This window comes from Leucoraja erinacea, chromosome 1, assembly GCF_028641065.1.
Source record: "Leucoraja erinacea ecotype New England chromosome 1, Leri_hhj_1, whole genome shotgun sequence".
In the NCBI taxonomy this organism is placed as follows: domain Eukaryota; kingdom Metazoa; phylum Chordata; class Chondrichthyes; order Rajiformes; family Rajidae; genus Leucoraja; species Leucoraja erinaceus.
In genome coordinates this window covers 135,355,212-135,374,135 of record NC_073377.1, presented here as the reverse complement: position 1 = coordinate 135,374,135, position 18,924 = coordinate 135,355,212, and the positions used below count along the sequence as shown (strand labels likewise).

The following is an 18,924-nucleotide window of genomic DNA, read 5'->3' as shown; positions in this document are numbered from 1 at the left end:
AGTCCCCCCCTTAACCTTCTGCGCTCCAAAGAATAAAGCCCTAACTTGTTCAACCTTTCTCTGTAACTTAGTTGCTGAAACCCAGGCAACATTCTAGTAAATCTCCTCTGTACTCTGTCTATTTTGTTGACATCCTTCCTATAATTAGGCGACCAAAATTGTACACCATACTCCAGAATTGGCCTCAACAATGCCTTGTACAATTTTAACATTACATCCAAAATTCTATACTAAATGCTCTGATTTATAAAGGCCAGCTTGTTGTAGACTAATAAGTCTTAATCATCTAATCTCGGAGCTGCCTGTGATAACTTACGGAAAAGGTGCTCCGATCGCGGGGATTCCCTCTATAATCTTTGATTTAAACTATATATCATTATACCTATATATATTCCAGATACTAATATAGGTATAATAATATAATATATTATTATACCTATATATATTCCAGATAGAAATATTCCAGATAGATATATAGATATATTCCTCCGTTTTCCTGAAAACGGCCGCTATGGACGGCACTATGTCCACCCCGCCCGCGGAGAAGATCTGCGGCTCCGCGTTCGCGAATCAGCCGCTTTTTAATTGAGACTGCGGCTTCACTATGTTAAATACATAGGCCCTGCGATCGGAGCACCTTTTCCGTAAGTTATCACAGGCAGCTCCGATATTAGATGATTAAGACTTATTACTCTACAACAAGCTGGCATTAGTGAAAATGTTTAATTTACCTTATTATTGATGCATATATTTTAGGCCCTCAACTTCATGAATGAATGAATAAGTGAATGCATGAGTGAATGATGAGTGAGTGAGTGAAGGAATGAATGAATGATGAGTGAATGGATGAGTGAATGTACAGCCTCCAAATCTCATTTTTCACATTATAAAGGGTGCAATTAAATTAATTAAAGTCCATACAGATTAATTTTCATAAATTCAGACTTTAGATCTTACCTTTCAGTTTGAGTTGATTAACAAAGTTTCACAACTTTGTGCTCAGCAGGGACTTTGCTTTCAAGACTTTCTTCCACCTCTATCCACTTAGCTGCACATTTTTCAGACTTCTTAATGCTTTTCTCACTAAATTCAATTACCCTGCTGCAAGTTTCCATGACAAAGAACCTTCATCGGAATCTCCAGTAAAACAGGCATCAGTGAAGCCCTCTCAGCTATGATGTGTGCTAGCCTGAAACAAAGCGCATGATTGGCCAACTGGCAGACAACTCAATGTTAAACGTGCTTTGATTGGACTAAAAATTCCCTAAATATTTCCGGTTTTTCTCTAATTTAATAAAAAAATGTGCAAGTCTTGTTCATGACGAGTTTCAGGGGTGATTTATATAATTTTTTTACGCAATATGTGAAAATTTCATGTAGTTTGGTGACTTGGGTCACGAAAAACTGGAATAAAGCTCCTCGGCCCACAGCCTATATGCTCTAAAGAAAAAGTCCCAGCCTATCCAACCTCTCCCTATAACTCAAGCCCTCAAGCCCAGGTAACATCCTGGTGAATCTCTCCTGCACCCTTTCCAACTGACGACATCGTTCCTATAGCTGGGAGCTGTTGACTTTACTCCAGGTGCGGTCACAACAACAACCTGTTGAGAGGGTGCGGTCACAACCTGCATCATGATGTCTCAAATTTGTTCTGACTTGTATCCCATTCTTTAAATTCTCTCCTTCCCGCTTTCTATTGAAACTCATTTCATTTCAAACTTTTCCCAGTTAGGATAAAAAATATAATTGCTCTGAAATGAAACCTCTGTTGACTGATCTACTGAGTATTTGCAGCAGCTCTTTATCAGATTTCCACCAATAGTGATTTACTTTTAGACTTTTAAAGAAAGTGGTAAGAACATGGTGAAGGGTATTCAAACTGAAACATTGTATCTTTGTGTCCGCTTTATCTGTGCTTCACGCGATGCGAAGAACAACTCTTATCTGCCTGCACATGATCCCATTCCCACCATACCCTGCATATCCATATAACCATATAACAATTACAGCACGGAAACAGGCCATCTCGACCCTTCTAGTCCGTGCTGAACACGTATTCTCCCCTAGTCCCATACACCTGCATTCAGACCATAACCCTCCATACCTTTCCCGTCCATATAACTATCCAATTTATTTTTAAATGATAAAAACGAACCTGCCTTCACCACCTTCACTGGAAGCTCACTCCCAGCCACCACTCTCTGAGTAAAGAAGTTCCCCCTCATGTTACCCCTAAACTTCTGTCCCTTAATTCTCAAGTCATGTCCCCTTGTTTGAATCTTCCCTACTCTCAGTGGGAAAAGCTTATCCACGTCAACTCTGTCTATCCCTCTCATCATTTTAAAGACCTCTATCAAGCCTCTTAACCTTCTGCGCTCCAAAGAATAAAGCCCTAACTTGGTCAACCTTTCTCTGTAACTTAGTTGCTGAAACCCAGGCAACATTCTAGTAAATCTCCTCTGTACTCGCTCTATTTTGTTGACATCCTTCCTATAATTAGGCGACCAAAATTGTACACCATACTCCAAAATTGGCCTCACCAATGCCTTGTACAATTTTAACATTACATCCCAACTTCTATACTCAATGCTCTGATTTATAAAGGCCAGCACACCAAAAGCTTTCTTTACCACCCTATCTACATGAGATTCCACTTTCAGGGAACAGTGCACAGTTATTCCCAGATCCCTCTGTTCACCTGCATTCTTCAATTCCCTACCATTTACCATGTACGTCCTATTTTGATTTGTCCTGCCAAGATGTAGCACCTCACACTTATCAGCATTAAACTCCATCTGCCATCTTTCAGCCCACTCTTCCAACTGGCATAAATCTCGGTGTAGACTTTGAAGATCTACTTCATTACCCACAACCCCACCTATCTTAGTACCATCTGCATACTTACTAATCCAATTTACCACACCATCATCCAGATCATTGATGTACATGACAAACAACAGTGGACCCAACACAGTCCCTGTGGCACCCCACTAGTCACTGGCCTCCAACCTGACAAACAACCATCCACCATTACTCTCTGGCATCTCCCATTCAGCCACTGTTGAATCCATCCTGCTACTCCTCCATTAATCCCCAACCATTGAACCTTCTTAACCAACCTTCCGTGAGGAACCTTGTCAAAGGCCTTACTGAAGTCCATGTATACAACATCCACTGCTTTACCCTCGTCAATTTCCCGAGTAACCTCTTCAAAAAATTCAAGAAGATTAGTCAAACATGACCTTCCAGGCACAAATCCATGTTGACTGTTCCTAATCAGACCCTGTTTAACCAGATGCTTATATATATTATCTCTAAGTATCCTGTCCATTAATTTGCCCACCACTGACGTCAAACTAACAGGTCTATAATTGCTAGGTTTACTCTTAGACCCCTTTTTAAACAATGGAACAACATGCGCAGTACGCCAATCCCCCGGAACTATTCCCGTTTCTAATGACATTTGAAATATTTCTGTCATAGCCCCTGCTATTTCTACACTAACTTACCTCAATGTCCTAGGGAATATCCTGTCCAGACCCGGAGACTTATCCACTTTTATATTTCTCAAAAGTGTCAGTACTTCCTCTTCTTTGATCCTCGTAGTTTCCATAGCTACTCTACTTGTTTTCCTTACCTCACATAATTCAATATCCTTCTCTTTGGTGAATACCGAAGAAAATAAATTGTTCAATATCTCCCCCATGTCTTTTGGCTCTGCAGATAGCTGTCCACTCTGACTCTCTAATGAACCAACTTTATCCCTCGTTATCCTTTTGCTATTAATATAGCTGTAGAAACCCTTAGGATTTACTTTCACCTTACTTGCCAAAGCAACCTCATATCTTCTTTTAGCTTTTCTAATTTCTTTCTTGAGATTCTTTTTACATTCTTTATACTCCTCAAGCACCTCCTTTACTCCATGCTGCCTATAATTATTGTAGATCTCTCTCTTATATAAACATATCCAAAAGCCTCTTAAACACCACTATCACATCTGCCTCAGCCACCAATCCTGGCAGTAGGTTCCAGACATCGCCACCCTCTGTGTAAAGTTGCCCTGCACATCTTCCTTGAACTTTGCCCCTCTAACCTTAAAGCTATAACCTCTAACCTGGGAGAAAGGTTCTGACTCTCTACCCTATCTATGCCTCTCATAATTTTATATACTTCTATCAGGTATCTTCCTCTGCACCCTCTCTAACTAGGTATGTTGCAAAACCTACCTTCAGCGTCGCTGCAGATCAGTCCCAGCCCGTGTGTACGATTATGGCGCCGTTTAGAGGGGGGCGGGTTTAAAACGCGATTTTCCCTAGGCTGTTCAAATCGAGCTTGTTCAGCCTACTTAGTTGCTGACGGAAAATCGCTTGGAGTTTCGCTCGCTGGAGCTATTTTTACATTTTACGGGTTTATTTACTTATTATAGTAAGTTAAAAATTAAACTCTAAACCCGCGACAGCCGACGACGGGCCGGATCTCATACAGGGGACAACGGAAGGTAGGTTGTTGATTTTTACATTAAAAAGCGCTTCTTAAGATCCCTTTATACAAAGTTTTATGTTGCGAGTAGCTAATTTGGGACCCCATTAAATCCCGCAGTATTTTTCTGGGCATTTGGGGCACAAATCTACCGCAATGGGAATGTTCTAAACCAGCGCGTTCCACAGGATCCCACTCGAAAGCAGATTTAAATGGCCATTAATTTACAGCAATTGAACACTAAATTCCTTCCATTTGGCCTATAAATTAATGTAAATGAGATTTAAAAATCATGTTTTATTGTGAATTCTTTGTGAATGTTGTTTGGACACTTCGGCTATTTAAAAATGTTAATCTTTTCTTAAGAAATGGATAGATGTTTAGATCTAGTAATTGAAGTTTGGAATTAGCTACAATTGGGTAACTAACTAATTATATGCTTTAATTATCAGGACATCCAAGTAAGATTGTTTTATATTTGTTTCAGAATGCTTCAATCTATGATAACTGAAAATTTCATTCAGTTCTCTTAATTTTTACGAAAGTTATGGGTTTTTAACTGTCCACGATCATAGCTTTTTTGTTATGTCCATAGACAATCAATAGGGAACAAGATGCTAATTTCCGAGTATGAACATGGCCATAACTTTTTTTAATACTTGAGATATGAAAGTGAATTAGATGTCAAATTAAACTTCTTTTTATGCTTTATCTGATGGGATAAATTGCAGACTTGATTTTTAAAATCTCAAAATGTTGTAACATTGCCACTCTAACCTCTCCCTGTAACAAATACACCGTAAGCTAGACAGAGTCTGGTAAACCACCTCTGCTCCCTCTCCAAAGCCTCCACATCCTTCCAGTAATGGGTCGATCAGAACTGCCGCAATATCCCAATGTGGCCCAACCAAAATCTTATAAAGCTTCATCATGACTTCCTGACTCTTATACCCAATGCACCAACCTATGAAGGCAAACATACCATGCGCCTTATCCTGTATCTTTACACTGTGAATGGCTTGATTGTAACCATGTATAGTTATTCCACTGACTTGATAGCACGCAACAAAAATACTTTTCTTTGTACTTTGTTCCACTGATAATGAACTAAACTAACTACCTGTGTTGCTACTTTTGGGGAAATATGGAACTGCACCCAAAGGTCCCTCTACATGTCAATGCTGTTTAAGGTCAAGTCATTGATTGTGTATCTTCCCCTGGCATTTAACCTCCCAAAGGTTAAAGCACCTTGCACTTGCTCAGATTAAACTCCATCTCCCTGACCATTTCTGAATATGTTCTCTATCCCGCTGTATACCTTGACAGCTTTCCGGTGTAAGAAAGAACTGCAGATGCTGGTTTAAATCAAAGATAGACACAAAATGCTGGAGTAACTCAGCAGGACAGGCAGCATCTCTGGAGAGAAGGAATGGGTGACTGTCGAGGTAGTAAGCACGACCTGCCATGTACAAAGCTGACTGTCCCTAATGAATCCATTCTCTTGGCAATGGGAGTTAATCCTAACCCAAAGTACCCTTCCCTACCACTGCCGTGAGGCTCACCAGCCTTATTATTCCCTGGATTTTCTTTACTTCCCTTCTTATCTTAAATAAAGGAACAACATTAGCTCTTCTCCAGTGCTGTGACTAGAGAAGATGCAGAGGTCTTTGTCAAGGCTCCCCAATCTCCTCTCTCAGTAACTTTGAGTAAATTCCATCAGGTCCTGGGGCTTTATCCATCTTCATGTTCCTCAAACACCAACACCTCCTTAATCTCAATGTACCCTTGTACATTAGTATTCTCCATACTGATCTCACTATCCTCCATGCCCTTCTCCTTGGTGTAAAAATCAAATGTAAAGTACTTGTTTGGTACCTCACTGACATCGCTAGATGCCAAGCACAAATTCCCTCCATTATCCTTGAAGGGTTCTATCTTCTCCCTGGTTACCGTCTTGTTTTTAATATAGATATGAAAAGCTTTGGGACTCTCTTTAATCTGACTCGCTAAAGCCATTTATTTTACGGATGAGTTTCCAATATTTGAGAAGTCCAATGACATACTTGTGTTTGTTTCTAACCAGTGGACTTGCATCTATGAATTCCAAGATGGGCCTCCAGTCCGGACATCCTCCCCTCGTTCATCGCTTTGCCTCACGCACTATATTGAAGAAGCGAACGTAGGCCGTGGTTACATTAAGGAACTTTGCTTCAGTCCAGACGGCCGATTGATTTGTTCGCCTTTTGGCTATGGGATTCGCTTGTTAGGGTTTGACAGCCATTGCAACGAACTGTGCGATTGCTTGCCAAGAGAAGCAGTCTCGCTGCAGGAGATCAGGACTATTTACTCACACAGCGATGTCGTGCTTACAACCAAGTTCTCACCCACTCACTGCCAGCTTGCCTCTGGGTGCCTTAGCGGGCAGGTATACTTGTACCAGCCCAAGTTTTGAACAGCCTGGAAGACGACATGTGGGTTGTGAACTCAAAACAAAAGTAAAATCTTTTCATAATTACAACTAATCAAAAATAATGATTCATGTTCAAGGTATTTGATGTCATCCTGAAATCCAATCCCATTTGGTTCTGTTCACTCCTATAAACCAGTGTGTGTATGTTATGATATTCCACAGATTAAGCTGTTTTCCTGCAGTTAGCTTTGAAGAGTCATCGTCTAGTTTTGTGTGATTTATAGCCCTGCTAATGTAAAATTATATCAACAATTTGTGTAAAACTTGTTAGCTTGGAACTGTATATATGCTGCAAATACTGTTCAGTTGCTGAAATATCATGTGTTGGGTTAAAGCCCTGGGATATGGAATAATAAATTTGACCTTGAGTTTTATTTCCTATTTAAATGCAATATTACAGAAGTACTGACTAACATTCCTGTAGATATTTAGCGAGACCGTGAAAGTAAATTATTTAACAAGATAAAAATATACATTCTGAAATGTTACAATTTATACTCTTTTTATTAGATCAGAGTATAAATATATCCATAACATCAAAAATTCTCATAGCAGCTGGTATTAAATTTTAATAAATTAGCAACATCAATATGCTGTTGTTCAATTTCCTGTATCCGTTTCATATTGGAGTCCTAACACTTGTGAATGTCAATAGATTTGCTGTCGACTGCATAAAGCGATTAATAAAAGTAATTTGCAACGCCACTTGCCGAACATACATTGTTTCGTAGGTGGTAGGAAGAGAGAGGTTTTGTTGGTGAAAGTGTATGGGGAAATAGTGTCTCAAATTTGAGTTTTTTGAAGAGCTGACCAAGAATATTGATGAGACGTTTTATACATGGACTTTAGCAAAGCCTTTGATAGGTATCGCATCGTAGGCTGGTCTGAAAGGTTTGATTACACAGCATCCAGGATGAGCTAGAAAATTGGATGCAAAATTGATTTAAAGGGGGGGAGACAAAGGTATGGTAAAGTCTGAAGAAGGGTTTCGGCCCGAAACGTTGCCTATTTTCTTCGCTCCATAGATGCTGCCGCACCCGCTGAGTTTCTTCAGCATTTTTGTCTACCTTCAATGTTCCAGCATCTGCAGTTCCTTCTTAAACATATGGTAAAGGCTCGTTTTTCAGCCAATAACAAGTGGTATGCCTCAGGGATTGGCGCTGGTCCACTCTTGTTCATTATTTAATGATTTGGATGTGAATGTATGTGTGGTTAGTACGTTTGCAGGTGACACTTTAGATTGGTGGTATATACGACAGTGAAGGGATCATCTAAGATTACAATGTGATCTTGATCTACTGAGTCAATGGCAGATTGAATTTAATTCAAATTAATGTGAGGTGTTGCATTTGGTGAGATAGCACAGAATAGAGCTGGACGGCAAATGATAGAGCCCTGGGAATGGTTGCAGAACAGAGGTACCTAGAATGTGCAGGGATTTAACTTAAAAGTGGCGATACAGTGAGACTGGATGATGGAGAAGGCATTTAATATGCCAACCTTAATCAGTCAGGTTATTGAGTACAGGAGGTAATGTTAAAGCTGTACAAGACGTGGGTAAGGCTGCTCTTGGAATAATGTGTGCGTTCTGGTCGCCCTGATATAGGCAAGAGTGTTTTAATTGTCAGATGTACCCACAACAGAACAATGAAACTCTTACTTGCAACAGCACAATTGGTATGTAAACACAATAGACAGCGATAATAAACAAAAAATACAACAAATGAATAACCCCAATAGTTGTGCAAAGTAAGTTAAATTCAGGACAGCCCATAGTTCATCAGTTAGTGTGTAGTTTTTAAGAGCCTGCTGGTTGCTGGGGAAAAGCTGTTCTTGAATGTGGATGTAATGGTTTTTAGGCTCCTGTTCCTGCGGCCAGGGTGGTGTGGGTCTCTGATGATGTTGGTTGCTTTGAGAAAATGGTATTAAACTGGAAAAGATATACGAGGATAACATCGGGTCTGGAGAATTTGGGTTATAAAGAGAGGGTGGCCAGGATGAGTAATATATACGTGGAGAGTAGGAGGGATGACCTTGTGGTTTAGAAACATAGAAATTAGGTGCAGGAGTAGGCCATTCGGCCCTTCGAGCCTGCACCGCCATTTAATATGATCATGGCTGATCATCCAACTCAGTATCCCGTACCTGCCTTCTCTCCATACCCTCTGATCCCCTTGGCCACAAGGGCCACATCTAACTCCCTCTTAAATATAGCCAATGAACTGGCCTCAACTACCCTCTGGCAGAGAGTTCCAGAGATTCACCACTCTCTGTGTGAAAAAAGTTCTCCTCATCTCGGTTTTAAAGGATTTCCCCCTTATCCTTAAGCTGTGACCCCTTGTCCTGGACTTCCCCAACATCGGGAACAATCTTCCTGCATCTATGCCTGTCCAACCCCTTAAGAATTTTGTAAGTTTCTATAAGATCCCCTCTCAATCTCCTAAATTCTAGAGAGTATAAACCAAGTCTATCCAGTCTGTCTTCATAAGACAGTCCTGACATCCCAGGAATCAGTCTGGTGAACCTTCTCTGCACTCCCTCTATGGCAATAAAATCACTAGACCAAGTGTAGACCCGTTGGGTCTGCTCCCCAACATAAGATTCCACCACTCACCTGTTCCCCCAACGCAATATTACACCATTCACTCATAGTCTAGCGATGTTACAAAACCTACCTTCAGCAGCGCTGCAGATCTGCCACGGGCTGTGTGCGCGACTTTGGCACCTTTGGGGGGGGGCGGGATTAAAATGCAGATTTGTATCCCTTGTCGGAGAGCAATTTCCTCGGGCTGCTAGTCGATGAAGAAAAATCGATCGGACTTCCGTTCCCGGATTTAAAAAAATCGCTGGACAATTTAATAGTTGGATTAAAGTAAAACGTGACTTCTAACGCCCTCAACGTGACGGATTGTAATATCAGGACAAAACAAAGGGTAAGTCATGTATTTCACATATAATCTTGCTTCTTGGGGTAGCTTTGGTCTAATTTTACATTGCGAAAATGTTATTTAGTCCCCAAACGATTCGGCCATGTCTTTGCCTGCCGATATGGGGTTAAATTTCACGGTAACGTTCCAATCGATCGCATTCCAGAAACACACACTCGCAAGATGATTTAAATCCTCTTTTTTTTTGGACAATCATGTCATAAGAGTATCTAAATCGTCTATATTTTGTGTAATTGTCTATACATAATCAATATTTTTTACTAAATATTCACAACAGTTTTAGTCACATGTATTCTGCAAAAAATAATAATTTTGATTATAGTGAGAGTGAATGTTTCTAGATTAATTTATGGGAAATAAACATTAAATTCCTTCCAGTTGGCATATAAATTCATGACAGTGAGATTTAAAAATCTTCTGTGAATGGGATTAGTTTGTTGTTTGGATACTTAGGTTAGGCTATTTAAAAAAAAAAATAGCCTTTTCTTAAGAAATGGATAGATGGTTAGATCTAGCAATTGAATTTAGATGAAATATTTGTTTTAGCGTTTAACTTTATCATTTCTACCTTTTTTCTAAAACTGCAAATAATAACTTGTTTTTGTTAATGCTGTGCAGTGTTTCTTTTCCTTTACATTTTAAACAGATGTCTCCGAAGAAGAAATGCAAAATTGTCAATCCAATTGCCCAGCAAAAGAGACTGATTTAGACAGCATTCGCAGAGATTATCCGAATTTGGACTACTCCAAATGTGATGATCTACAGGACATTCTTAATGGGAGAGCAGTGGGCAGAAAGGCATGTCTTGCGTGGTTTGAAGAGCAAAAACCTGTGGTTTAGAATGCCAAAATTAAAAAGTTGAGGAAAAACAAGGTGTACAGAGTTGCTTATTGGTTACAATCTGAGGAGTATGATGATGCTACTGATTATGATATGCCAATGTACCATAAAGACTTGGTCTATTGCTAGAAATTGTAATTTATTTACCTATCTGTTACGGACTTACAGCATATAATACAATAATATTAAAGCTTGAGATCTTGAGAATTTAACATTTTTGAATTTTCAAGGCAGTCTGGGTGTTTATTACTCTTTGCGTCACAACGGTCAATTTTGTAATTATCTACAATTAGGTAATTAACTAATTATATGCTTTAATTTCAGGTCATCCAAGTAAGATGTTTTATATTTGTTTCAGAATGCTTCAATCCAAAATATCTGAAAATTTCAATCAATTCTCTTAATTTTTAGGAAAGTTATGGGCTTTTGACTGTCCTCGATCACAGCTTTTATGTTGTCAATGGAAAAGCAATAGGGAACAAGATGCTAATTTTCGAGTATGAAAATGGCCATAACTTTTTTAATACTGCAGATATGAAAGTGGATTAGGTATTAAATTAAACTTCTTTTTATGCTTTATCTGATGGGATAAATTGCAGATTTGATTTTTAAAATCTCAAAATTTCGTAACATAGCTACAGTCCCCAACTGCGCAGGCGTGGCTCATTTCTCCTCATCCCCCAGCACTCCCTCCCCCTCCTCTTCAGCCTCCCCCTTCAATCCGGAGTGAGGGAGGGTAGAGGGAGGGGGAGAGGCCCTGGCTGTAGACTTATTCACCGCGAGTGCTGGAGTGCCCCTCCGTCCCAGAGTGTTCCTCCCTCCTGGCAAGGCAGTCCCGTCCTGCCTTGAAAACCTTGAAATCAAACAGTTTTAGGGCTGTTTTTAAAACTTTAAGCGATTAATAACTTTGGAAATATAGGTGGGAATGCGACGGGATGATGTTTATCGCCTCAACGGGAAAAATGTGAGTAGGATGTGTGAAAATGGGAAGGCTGTGGCCTAGTGTTTGGAAGAAAATAGGAATTAACCAGATATTCTCTCTCTCTCTCTCTCTCTCTCTCTCTCTCACGCACACAGACAGCCACACAGCCACAAACAAGATGAAGACTTAGTATTATAAAGAGGAGGAGCACAGATACGGTTAATAGCCACAATTTCCCTGGGGTTGGGGTCTAAACTAGAGGGCATATACTGTATTAGAAGGGGAGAATTAAAAGGGATCTAATGGGTAAGTAGAGGGTGGTGCACATTATAGGGAATGAACTGCCAGAGGAAGTGGTAGCAGTGGGTGCATTTATAACATTTAAAAGACACTTGGACATGTTTGGAAGGATATGGGCCTGGCAAGTGGGATTAGCTTGGTTCAACAACTTGGTTAGCACAGCCAAGAGACTTGTTTCTGTGTTGCAGTACTAAGTCTATAAACGACTGAGAGGATAAAGTGAGACATAAAGTTGGGTGGCACAGTGGCAGGTGGAATTTAATCCAGACAAGTGTGAGTAATACTTTGGTAAATCAAATGTTAGTGACCTGATGTCTGAGATCTTGGATTGCAAGTCCTGAGTTTGCCAAGTGGCAACACTGGAGAGTACTGTGAGGATGGCATTCACATGCCTGCCTTCATCAGCCTAGGGACGTCACGTTGCAACGGTACAAAACACCGGTGAGACTGCACGGAGCATTGGGTTCTGTTGTGACCGCACTACAGGAAGGATGCGGTGAAAATAAAGAGTGCAGAGGAGATTTCTTGGTATAATGCCTGGAATGGAGGGCTGTAGTTAGAAGAGAGTGGAAGGCTGGTCTTATTTTCACTGGCACAGAGATGACCAAGGGGTGACCTTATTGAGGGTTAGAAAATTCTGAGGGGACATTGATAGCATAGCTGGTCTTTTTTTTTCTCGGGACAGGGGAGTCTAGAACTAGAGAGCAGAATAATAAAATGAGAAATTTCAAAGAGATCTGTTAGGTAGGTATTGCACATGGAAGGTAGTGGGTGTCATGGAATTAGCTTCCCTGGAAAGTGCAGACAGATATAATCACAACATTTAAACCGTATTTGAATATGTTCTTTGTCTGGAAGGGGTTCGAGAGATACCATGATTAGCCTGGGCAGCCTGCCCTGAAACCTCATGTATCCATCTTCTTCAGAGATGCTGCCGAGTTACTCCAGCACTCTGTCCTTATATGTAAACCAGCATCAGCATTTCCTTGTTTCCACACACTGGATTAGGATTGTGGTCAGTTTGGACGAGGTGGGCTTGAACCCCTGGTTTAATTGAGAAATTGATTGAAAGATACATGGAAACAGGCCCTTCGGCTCATTGAGTTCACATTGATCATTGTTCACTCTTGTTCTGTTATCCCACTTTCGCTTCCACCTCCTGCACCTGAGGAGCAATTTACAGAGGCCAATTAACCCACAAACCCGCATGCGTTTGGGATGTGTGAGGAAACTGGAGAACTCAAAGGAAACCCACGAGGTCACAGGGAGATAGTGCATTCAGACAACACCTGAGGTCAGGATCAAACCCGGGCCTCTGGCACTGGCCGCCCCTTCAGTCCACATGACCTTTGATTATTGCCATGTTTGTGTGGTGTCTGATTCTATAACTAAAACAAACAACCGAATCACCTCTCCACCCTCTGTGGTGCACTGAGATACTTTGAATCTTCTCCTGGAGAATCTGGCTTTGCTGACAGCTCAGCCCTTGTGCAGCAAAATCAGACTATATACGAGTACAATTAATACAGACACAAGTCCAACAGGTAGTGTGCACATAAGTACAAGACTACACAGTGCAGTTCAGAACCCTCCTCCCCTTCTGACCCTCCCACCTCCTCCTCCCCACCTCCCCCTCTTTCTTTCTTCACCTCCTCCTCTTTCCCACCACCCCCCCCCCCCCCACCTCCTCTTTCCCACCTCCCCCCCCCCCCCCCCCCCCCCCCCTCCTCCTCCTCTTCCTCCCCACTTCCTCCCCACCTCCTCCTCTCCTCCCCCCATCTCCTCCTCTTCCCCCTCCCATATCCTCCTCAGCCTCCCCACCTCCCCCCTCTCTGCCCCTCCAGCCTCTCCCCTGGACCTTCTCTCCTCCTCCCAGCCCGCGGAACCATCTCTCCTCTCCTCCCCTCTCCCCGGGTTGTGTCTCCTCCCCCGCCCCGTGTCGGCTCGTGTCCCCGCCTGGGGCCAGGCCTGTGCTTCCCGCGGGCGGGCCGGTGCTGGATGTCCGGGCGGACGGTGGACGGGCGGCGGGGCGAACTGGGCCGGAGTGCGGCGGCGGCGGCGGCGGCTGGGGCCGGTCCCCGGGCAGCCCCGCCCTGCGGCAGCGGCGAGGCCAGGGCGGGGCGCAGACGGATGGCGGAGAGTCGAGCTCGGCTCCCCCGGCTCCCGGGGCCGGGTCCGGGTCTGTTCCCCGACTCCGGCCCGCGGAGGCGCCCGGCCCACGGCCACCGGCTGCGGAAGGTGACGCTGACCAAGCCCAGCTACTGCCAGCGTTGCACCGACTTCATCTGGGGGCTGGGCGGCTTCCAGTGCGACTGTGAGTGCGGGGCAGCCGGGCGGGACGGGCCGAGGGGCCGCGGGAGTTGGGGTGGGAGAGAGGAACGGGCCGAGGGGCCGCGGGAATGGATGGGGGGGGGTCAGCAGGGCCGAGGGGACGGGGTAGGAGGGAGGGACGGGCCGAGGGGCCGCGGTAGTTGGGGTAGGAGAGAGGGACGGGCCAAAGAGACTGGGAGTTGGGGTAGGAGGGTGGGATGGGCCGAGGGGCCGCAGGTGTTGGGGTAGGAGGGTGGGATAGGTCCTTCACTCTGAGTGATCGCCTTTGTTGAGGCGCAGCGAGGGTGCTGCAGCCGCTAAAGGGGCCGAGTGGCCACCGTGTGTTCTGACCTACCGACCAGTCAAGAGTGTTAGTCATATGTAATGTGAACTTTATATTTGCTGCATCATAACAACCTCATAAATGCCACAACACGCAATCAACAATCAATAATGGAAAATTATACAATAATAGAATAAATTACTAATCAGTAATTCTCGGTAACCGGACCATAATCGTGCAAAGATCTGTCCACAGTTCAGCCAAAGACACAGATCACAGTTGTAAGCTTATTATTGCAGCAACTATGATCTTGTATGTAATTTGTTGTAGTTATGCTACTGTATTGCATGATTATGACCTGCTTACCAAGTATTATTGATTATTAACTATTGTATTATCAAATATTGTTAAAATGTACAGAAGGTCAAAGGCGAAGTGTAGGGTATTTAGGAGATGGCACACACTGCAACATGGTTCCACAGTGACGTAGTGGATGAATGTTGTCGGTTCCCCAAAAATTGTGTCACAGGTCGAAAGCATGATCTTTGGTCGAAAGGGTGGTCAAGAAGGTTTTCGATACATTGGCCTTCATCAGTCAGTGTATTGGATATGGATGTTGGGATGTTATGTTATTGTGCACAAGACATTGGTGAGGCTACAGTTGGAGTATTGTGTTCAGTTTTGATACACGATACTCCAACTGTAGCCTCACCAACGTCTACAGGGAGAGGATGGGCAGGATATGACTATTCCTTGGAGCTCAGGCGGGTGAGAGCTGTACTTATCAAGAAGGCATCCGTTGGCTTACAGGTACAGCATGCAGTGAAGAAAGCTAATGGAATGTTGGCCATCATAACAAGAGGATTTCAGTATAGGAGTAAAGAGGTTCTTCTGCAGTTGTATAGGGTTCTGGTGAGACCACATCTGGAGTATTGTGTACAGTTTTAGTCTCCTAATTTGAGGAAGGACATCCTTGTGATTGAGGCAGTGCAGCGTAGGTTCACGAGATTGATCTACGATTGATCCCTGGGATGGCGGGACTGTCATATGAGGAAAGATTGAAAAGACTAGGCTTGCATTCACTGGAGTTTAGAAGGATGAGGGGGAATCTTATAGAAACATATAAAATTATAAAAGGACTGGACAAGCTAGATGCAGGCAAAATGTTACCAATGTTGGGCAAGTCTAGAAACCAGGGGCCACAGTCTTAGAATAAAGGGGAGGTCATTTAAGACTGAGGTGAGAAAAAACCTTTTCACCACTAGAGAGTTGTGAATTTGTGGAATTCCCTGCCACAGAGGGCAGTGAAGAGGCCAAAGTGTCTCACTGGACTTGGATTTAAGAGAGTTAGATATTGTTTTGAACTGGGCTACCAAACAGCTCTAGGGCTAGTGGATATAGTATCCTATTTCAGTCAAGGCTATAGGATCAAGGGATAAGGGAAGGCAGGCACGGGTTATTGATAGGGGACGATCAGCCATGATCGCAATGAATGGCGGTGCTGGCTCGAAGGGCCGAATGGCCTGCTCCTGCACCCATTTTCTATGTTTCTAAAACAAATGTGATAACCTGCTGACGGCATTACTTTTGAAATGGCGCAACCTGGAAATAGGAGAGTTAGAAACACACGTCATGGAAAATCATCCAGGATTTAATGATGTGCCTCATCTTCTTTTGGTGGACTCAACTGTACACACCCATCCCTGCAACAATGAGGCAGTGTGTGACCCAGCACACAGGTTCTGACACGTAGCACAGTGGACTCCCTGAAGTGGGGATGTGACTCTGCCTGCCTGCCAGTGTAAAGCTACCTCTATTCTCATTCTTCTGCACACTTTTGTTTTTAACATTTAAGAAGAGTGAAATTTGAACTAGAAAAAGCTTGAAATATACAGAAATCAAGCAACATCTATGGAGAGAGAACCAGTTAACATTTCAGGCCGATGAAATCAAATCTGCAGATGCTGGAAAACTGAAAGAAGCAGAAAATGCAGCAGGTCAGACAGCATCTGTGGAAAGGGAAACTGGAATTCATCTGTTTCTCACACCTTGGTCTTTCACCCTCTCCTCAGAAAGTAGACGTTACACATCTCCATCGGGGTTTCATGTTGGTCCAGTCAAGAGTGTTTAATTGTAATTTGTACCAGCAACAGAACAATGATATATAAATTTGCAGATTACACCGTGGTGGGGCGGATCTCAAACAAGGATGAGACGGGGTACAGGAAGGAGTACACAGGAATCGTGGTGCAGTACACACCCGATCAGCATCAACGGTGCCAGCGTGGAAATGTTTCCTGGCATAAATCTCACCAACAATCAGTCCCATGGTGTGACGGCCTCAGTGGTGTGCAGCGTGGTCCTGCCATGACTTTCTGATTCTTATACTTCATTTAGTTTATTATTGTCACGTGTACCCAGGTGCAGTGAATACTTTGTAGTTGCGTGCTATCTAGTCGGATAGGCAAGCATACCATGTGCCTTCTTTACCACTTTATCTACTTATGTTGCCACTTTTGGGCAGTTATGGACTTGGACCCAAATATCCCGCTGTACAACAATGTAATGAAGGGCCTTGCTATTAACTGTATAATTTCCCCATTACATTTGGGCTGCTAGTTTAGTTACGTTTTTATTCAGTTTATTATTGTCACGAGCACCAAGACACAGTGATAAGATGTGGCCCTTGTGGCTAAGGGGATCAGGGGGTATGGAGAGAAGGCAGGTACGGGATACTGAGTTGGATGATCAGCCATGATCATATTGAATGGCGGTGCAGGCTCGAACGGCCGAATGGCCTACTCCTGCACCTAATTTCTATGTTTCTATGTTTACTTGCTATCCAGTCAAATTAAAGACTATACTGACAGAGCTGCTGCCTCACAACACCAGAGATCCGGGTTCAGTCTTGACCTTGGGTTCTGTCTGTGTGAAGTTTGCATATTCTATCCGTGATCACGGGTGCTCCAGTTTCCTTCCACATACCAAAGAAGTGCAGGTTTGTAGCTTAATCGGCTTTTTTGAAAAAAAGTAATGATGTAGGTCTGTAGGACTTTGCTTAGGCTGCATCTGGAATATGTATCATTTGAGCTGTAGATGTGGACTTCAGTAAAACATTTGACAAGGTTCCGCATGGTAGGCTGCTCTGGAAGGTTAGATTGCATGGGATCCAAGGAGAGATAACTGAATGGATACAAAATTGCCTATGTGGAAGGAAGCAGAGGGTGATAGTGGAAGGTTGCATCTCGGATTGGAGGTCTGTGACTAGTGGTGTGCCTCAGGGTTCGGTGCTGGCCTGCTACTGTTTGTCACCTATATCAATGACGTTGGGAGGTCATGTTGCAGTTGTACAAGACATTGGTGAGGCTGTATTTAGAGTATTGTGTCCAATTCTGGGCACCATGTTATATGAAAGATGTTATCAAGCTGGAAAGGGTACAGAGAAGATTTACGAGGATGTTGCTAGGACTAGAGGGTCTGAGCTATAGGGAAAAGTTGTGTAGGCTGGGTCTCTATTCCTTGGAGCACAGGAGGATGAGGGATGATCTTATAGAGGTATATAAAGTCATGAGAGGAATATATCGGTTAGATGCACAGAGTCTCTTGCCCAGGTGAAGGGGAAAAGATTTAATAGGAATATGAGGGGTAACTTTTTCACACAAAGGGTGGTGGGTGTATGGAACAAGCTGCTGGAGGAGGAAGTTGAGGCAGGGACTGTCCCAACATTTAAGAAACAGTTTGACAGGTACATGGATAGGACAGGGATTTCGAGGGATATGGACCAAATGTGGGCAAGTAGGCCTAGTGTAACTGGGACATTGTTGGCCGGTGTGGGCAAGTTGTGCTGAAGGACCTGTTTCCACACTGTATCACTGTATGACTCTTATTACAGTACAGTACCGGAACAGGCCCTTCAGCCCATAATATCATTGCTGAACATAATGCCAAGTTAAACTAATGTCCTCTGCCCACTCGTAACCATACCCCCCTCCATTCCCTGCATATCCATGTGCCTGTCTAAAAGCCTGGTCCAGTGCAGTTTCTACCGCACTCAAAACACTCCACACCATGGACTTGTTTTGTTTCTAAATGTGCTTTGCACAAATCTTGTTTTTGTGTTTGCAACAGTCTTACCCGTTCTCCTCTCAAGATTTGATTATACCTGTACCTCACCGAACTTGTGCCTATGACAATGAAGACCTGACCTGACCATACAGGACATAGTAACCTGCATAATGGGCCACAGACACTCACGCACCTCACATAGAAACATAGAAACATAGAAATTAGGTGCAGGAGTAGGCCATTCGGCCCTTCGAACCTGCACCGCCATTCAATATGATCATGGCTGATCATCCAACTCAGTATCCCG

The 18,924-nt window shown here is 43.1% G+C and overlaps 2 protein-coding genes across 3 annotated transcripts in view; both read left to right on the top strand.

Moving 5' to 3' along the window:
- Window positions 1-7,654, top strand: part of wdr32 (WD repeat domain 32) — a 35,350-nt gene extending 27,696 nt beyond the window's left edge. The window contains exon 7 of the mRNA XM_055643776.1: window positions 6,563-7,654. Within this exon, the coding sequence (XP_055499751.1) occupies window positions 6,563-6,931 (369 nt within the window). The 3' untranslated portion in view covers window positions 6,932-7,654. The remainder of the gene's footprint in view (window positions 1-6,562) is intronic.
- Window positions 7,655-13,702: 6,048 nt separating this feature from the next.
- Window positions 13,703-18,924, top strand: part of LOC129702146 (diacylglycerol kinase theta-like) — a 131,689-nt gene continuing 126,467 nt past the window's right edge. Inside the window, exon 1 of one of the 2 annotated variants that reach the window (XM_055643757.1) lies at window positions 13,703-14,273. In XM_055643757.1, the coding sequence (XP_055499732.1) occupies window positions 13,958-14,273 (316 nt within the window). In that variant the 5' untranslated portion in view covers window positions 13,703-13,957. The remainder of the gene's footprint in view (window positions 14,274-18,924) is intronic. The other variant, XM_055643765.1, reaches the window with a different exon arrangement.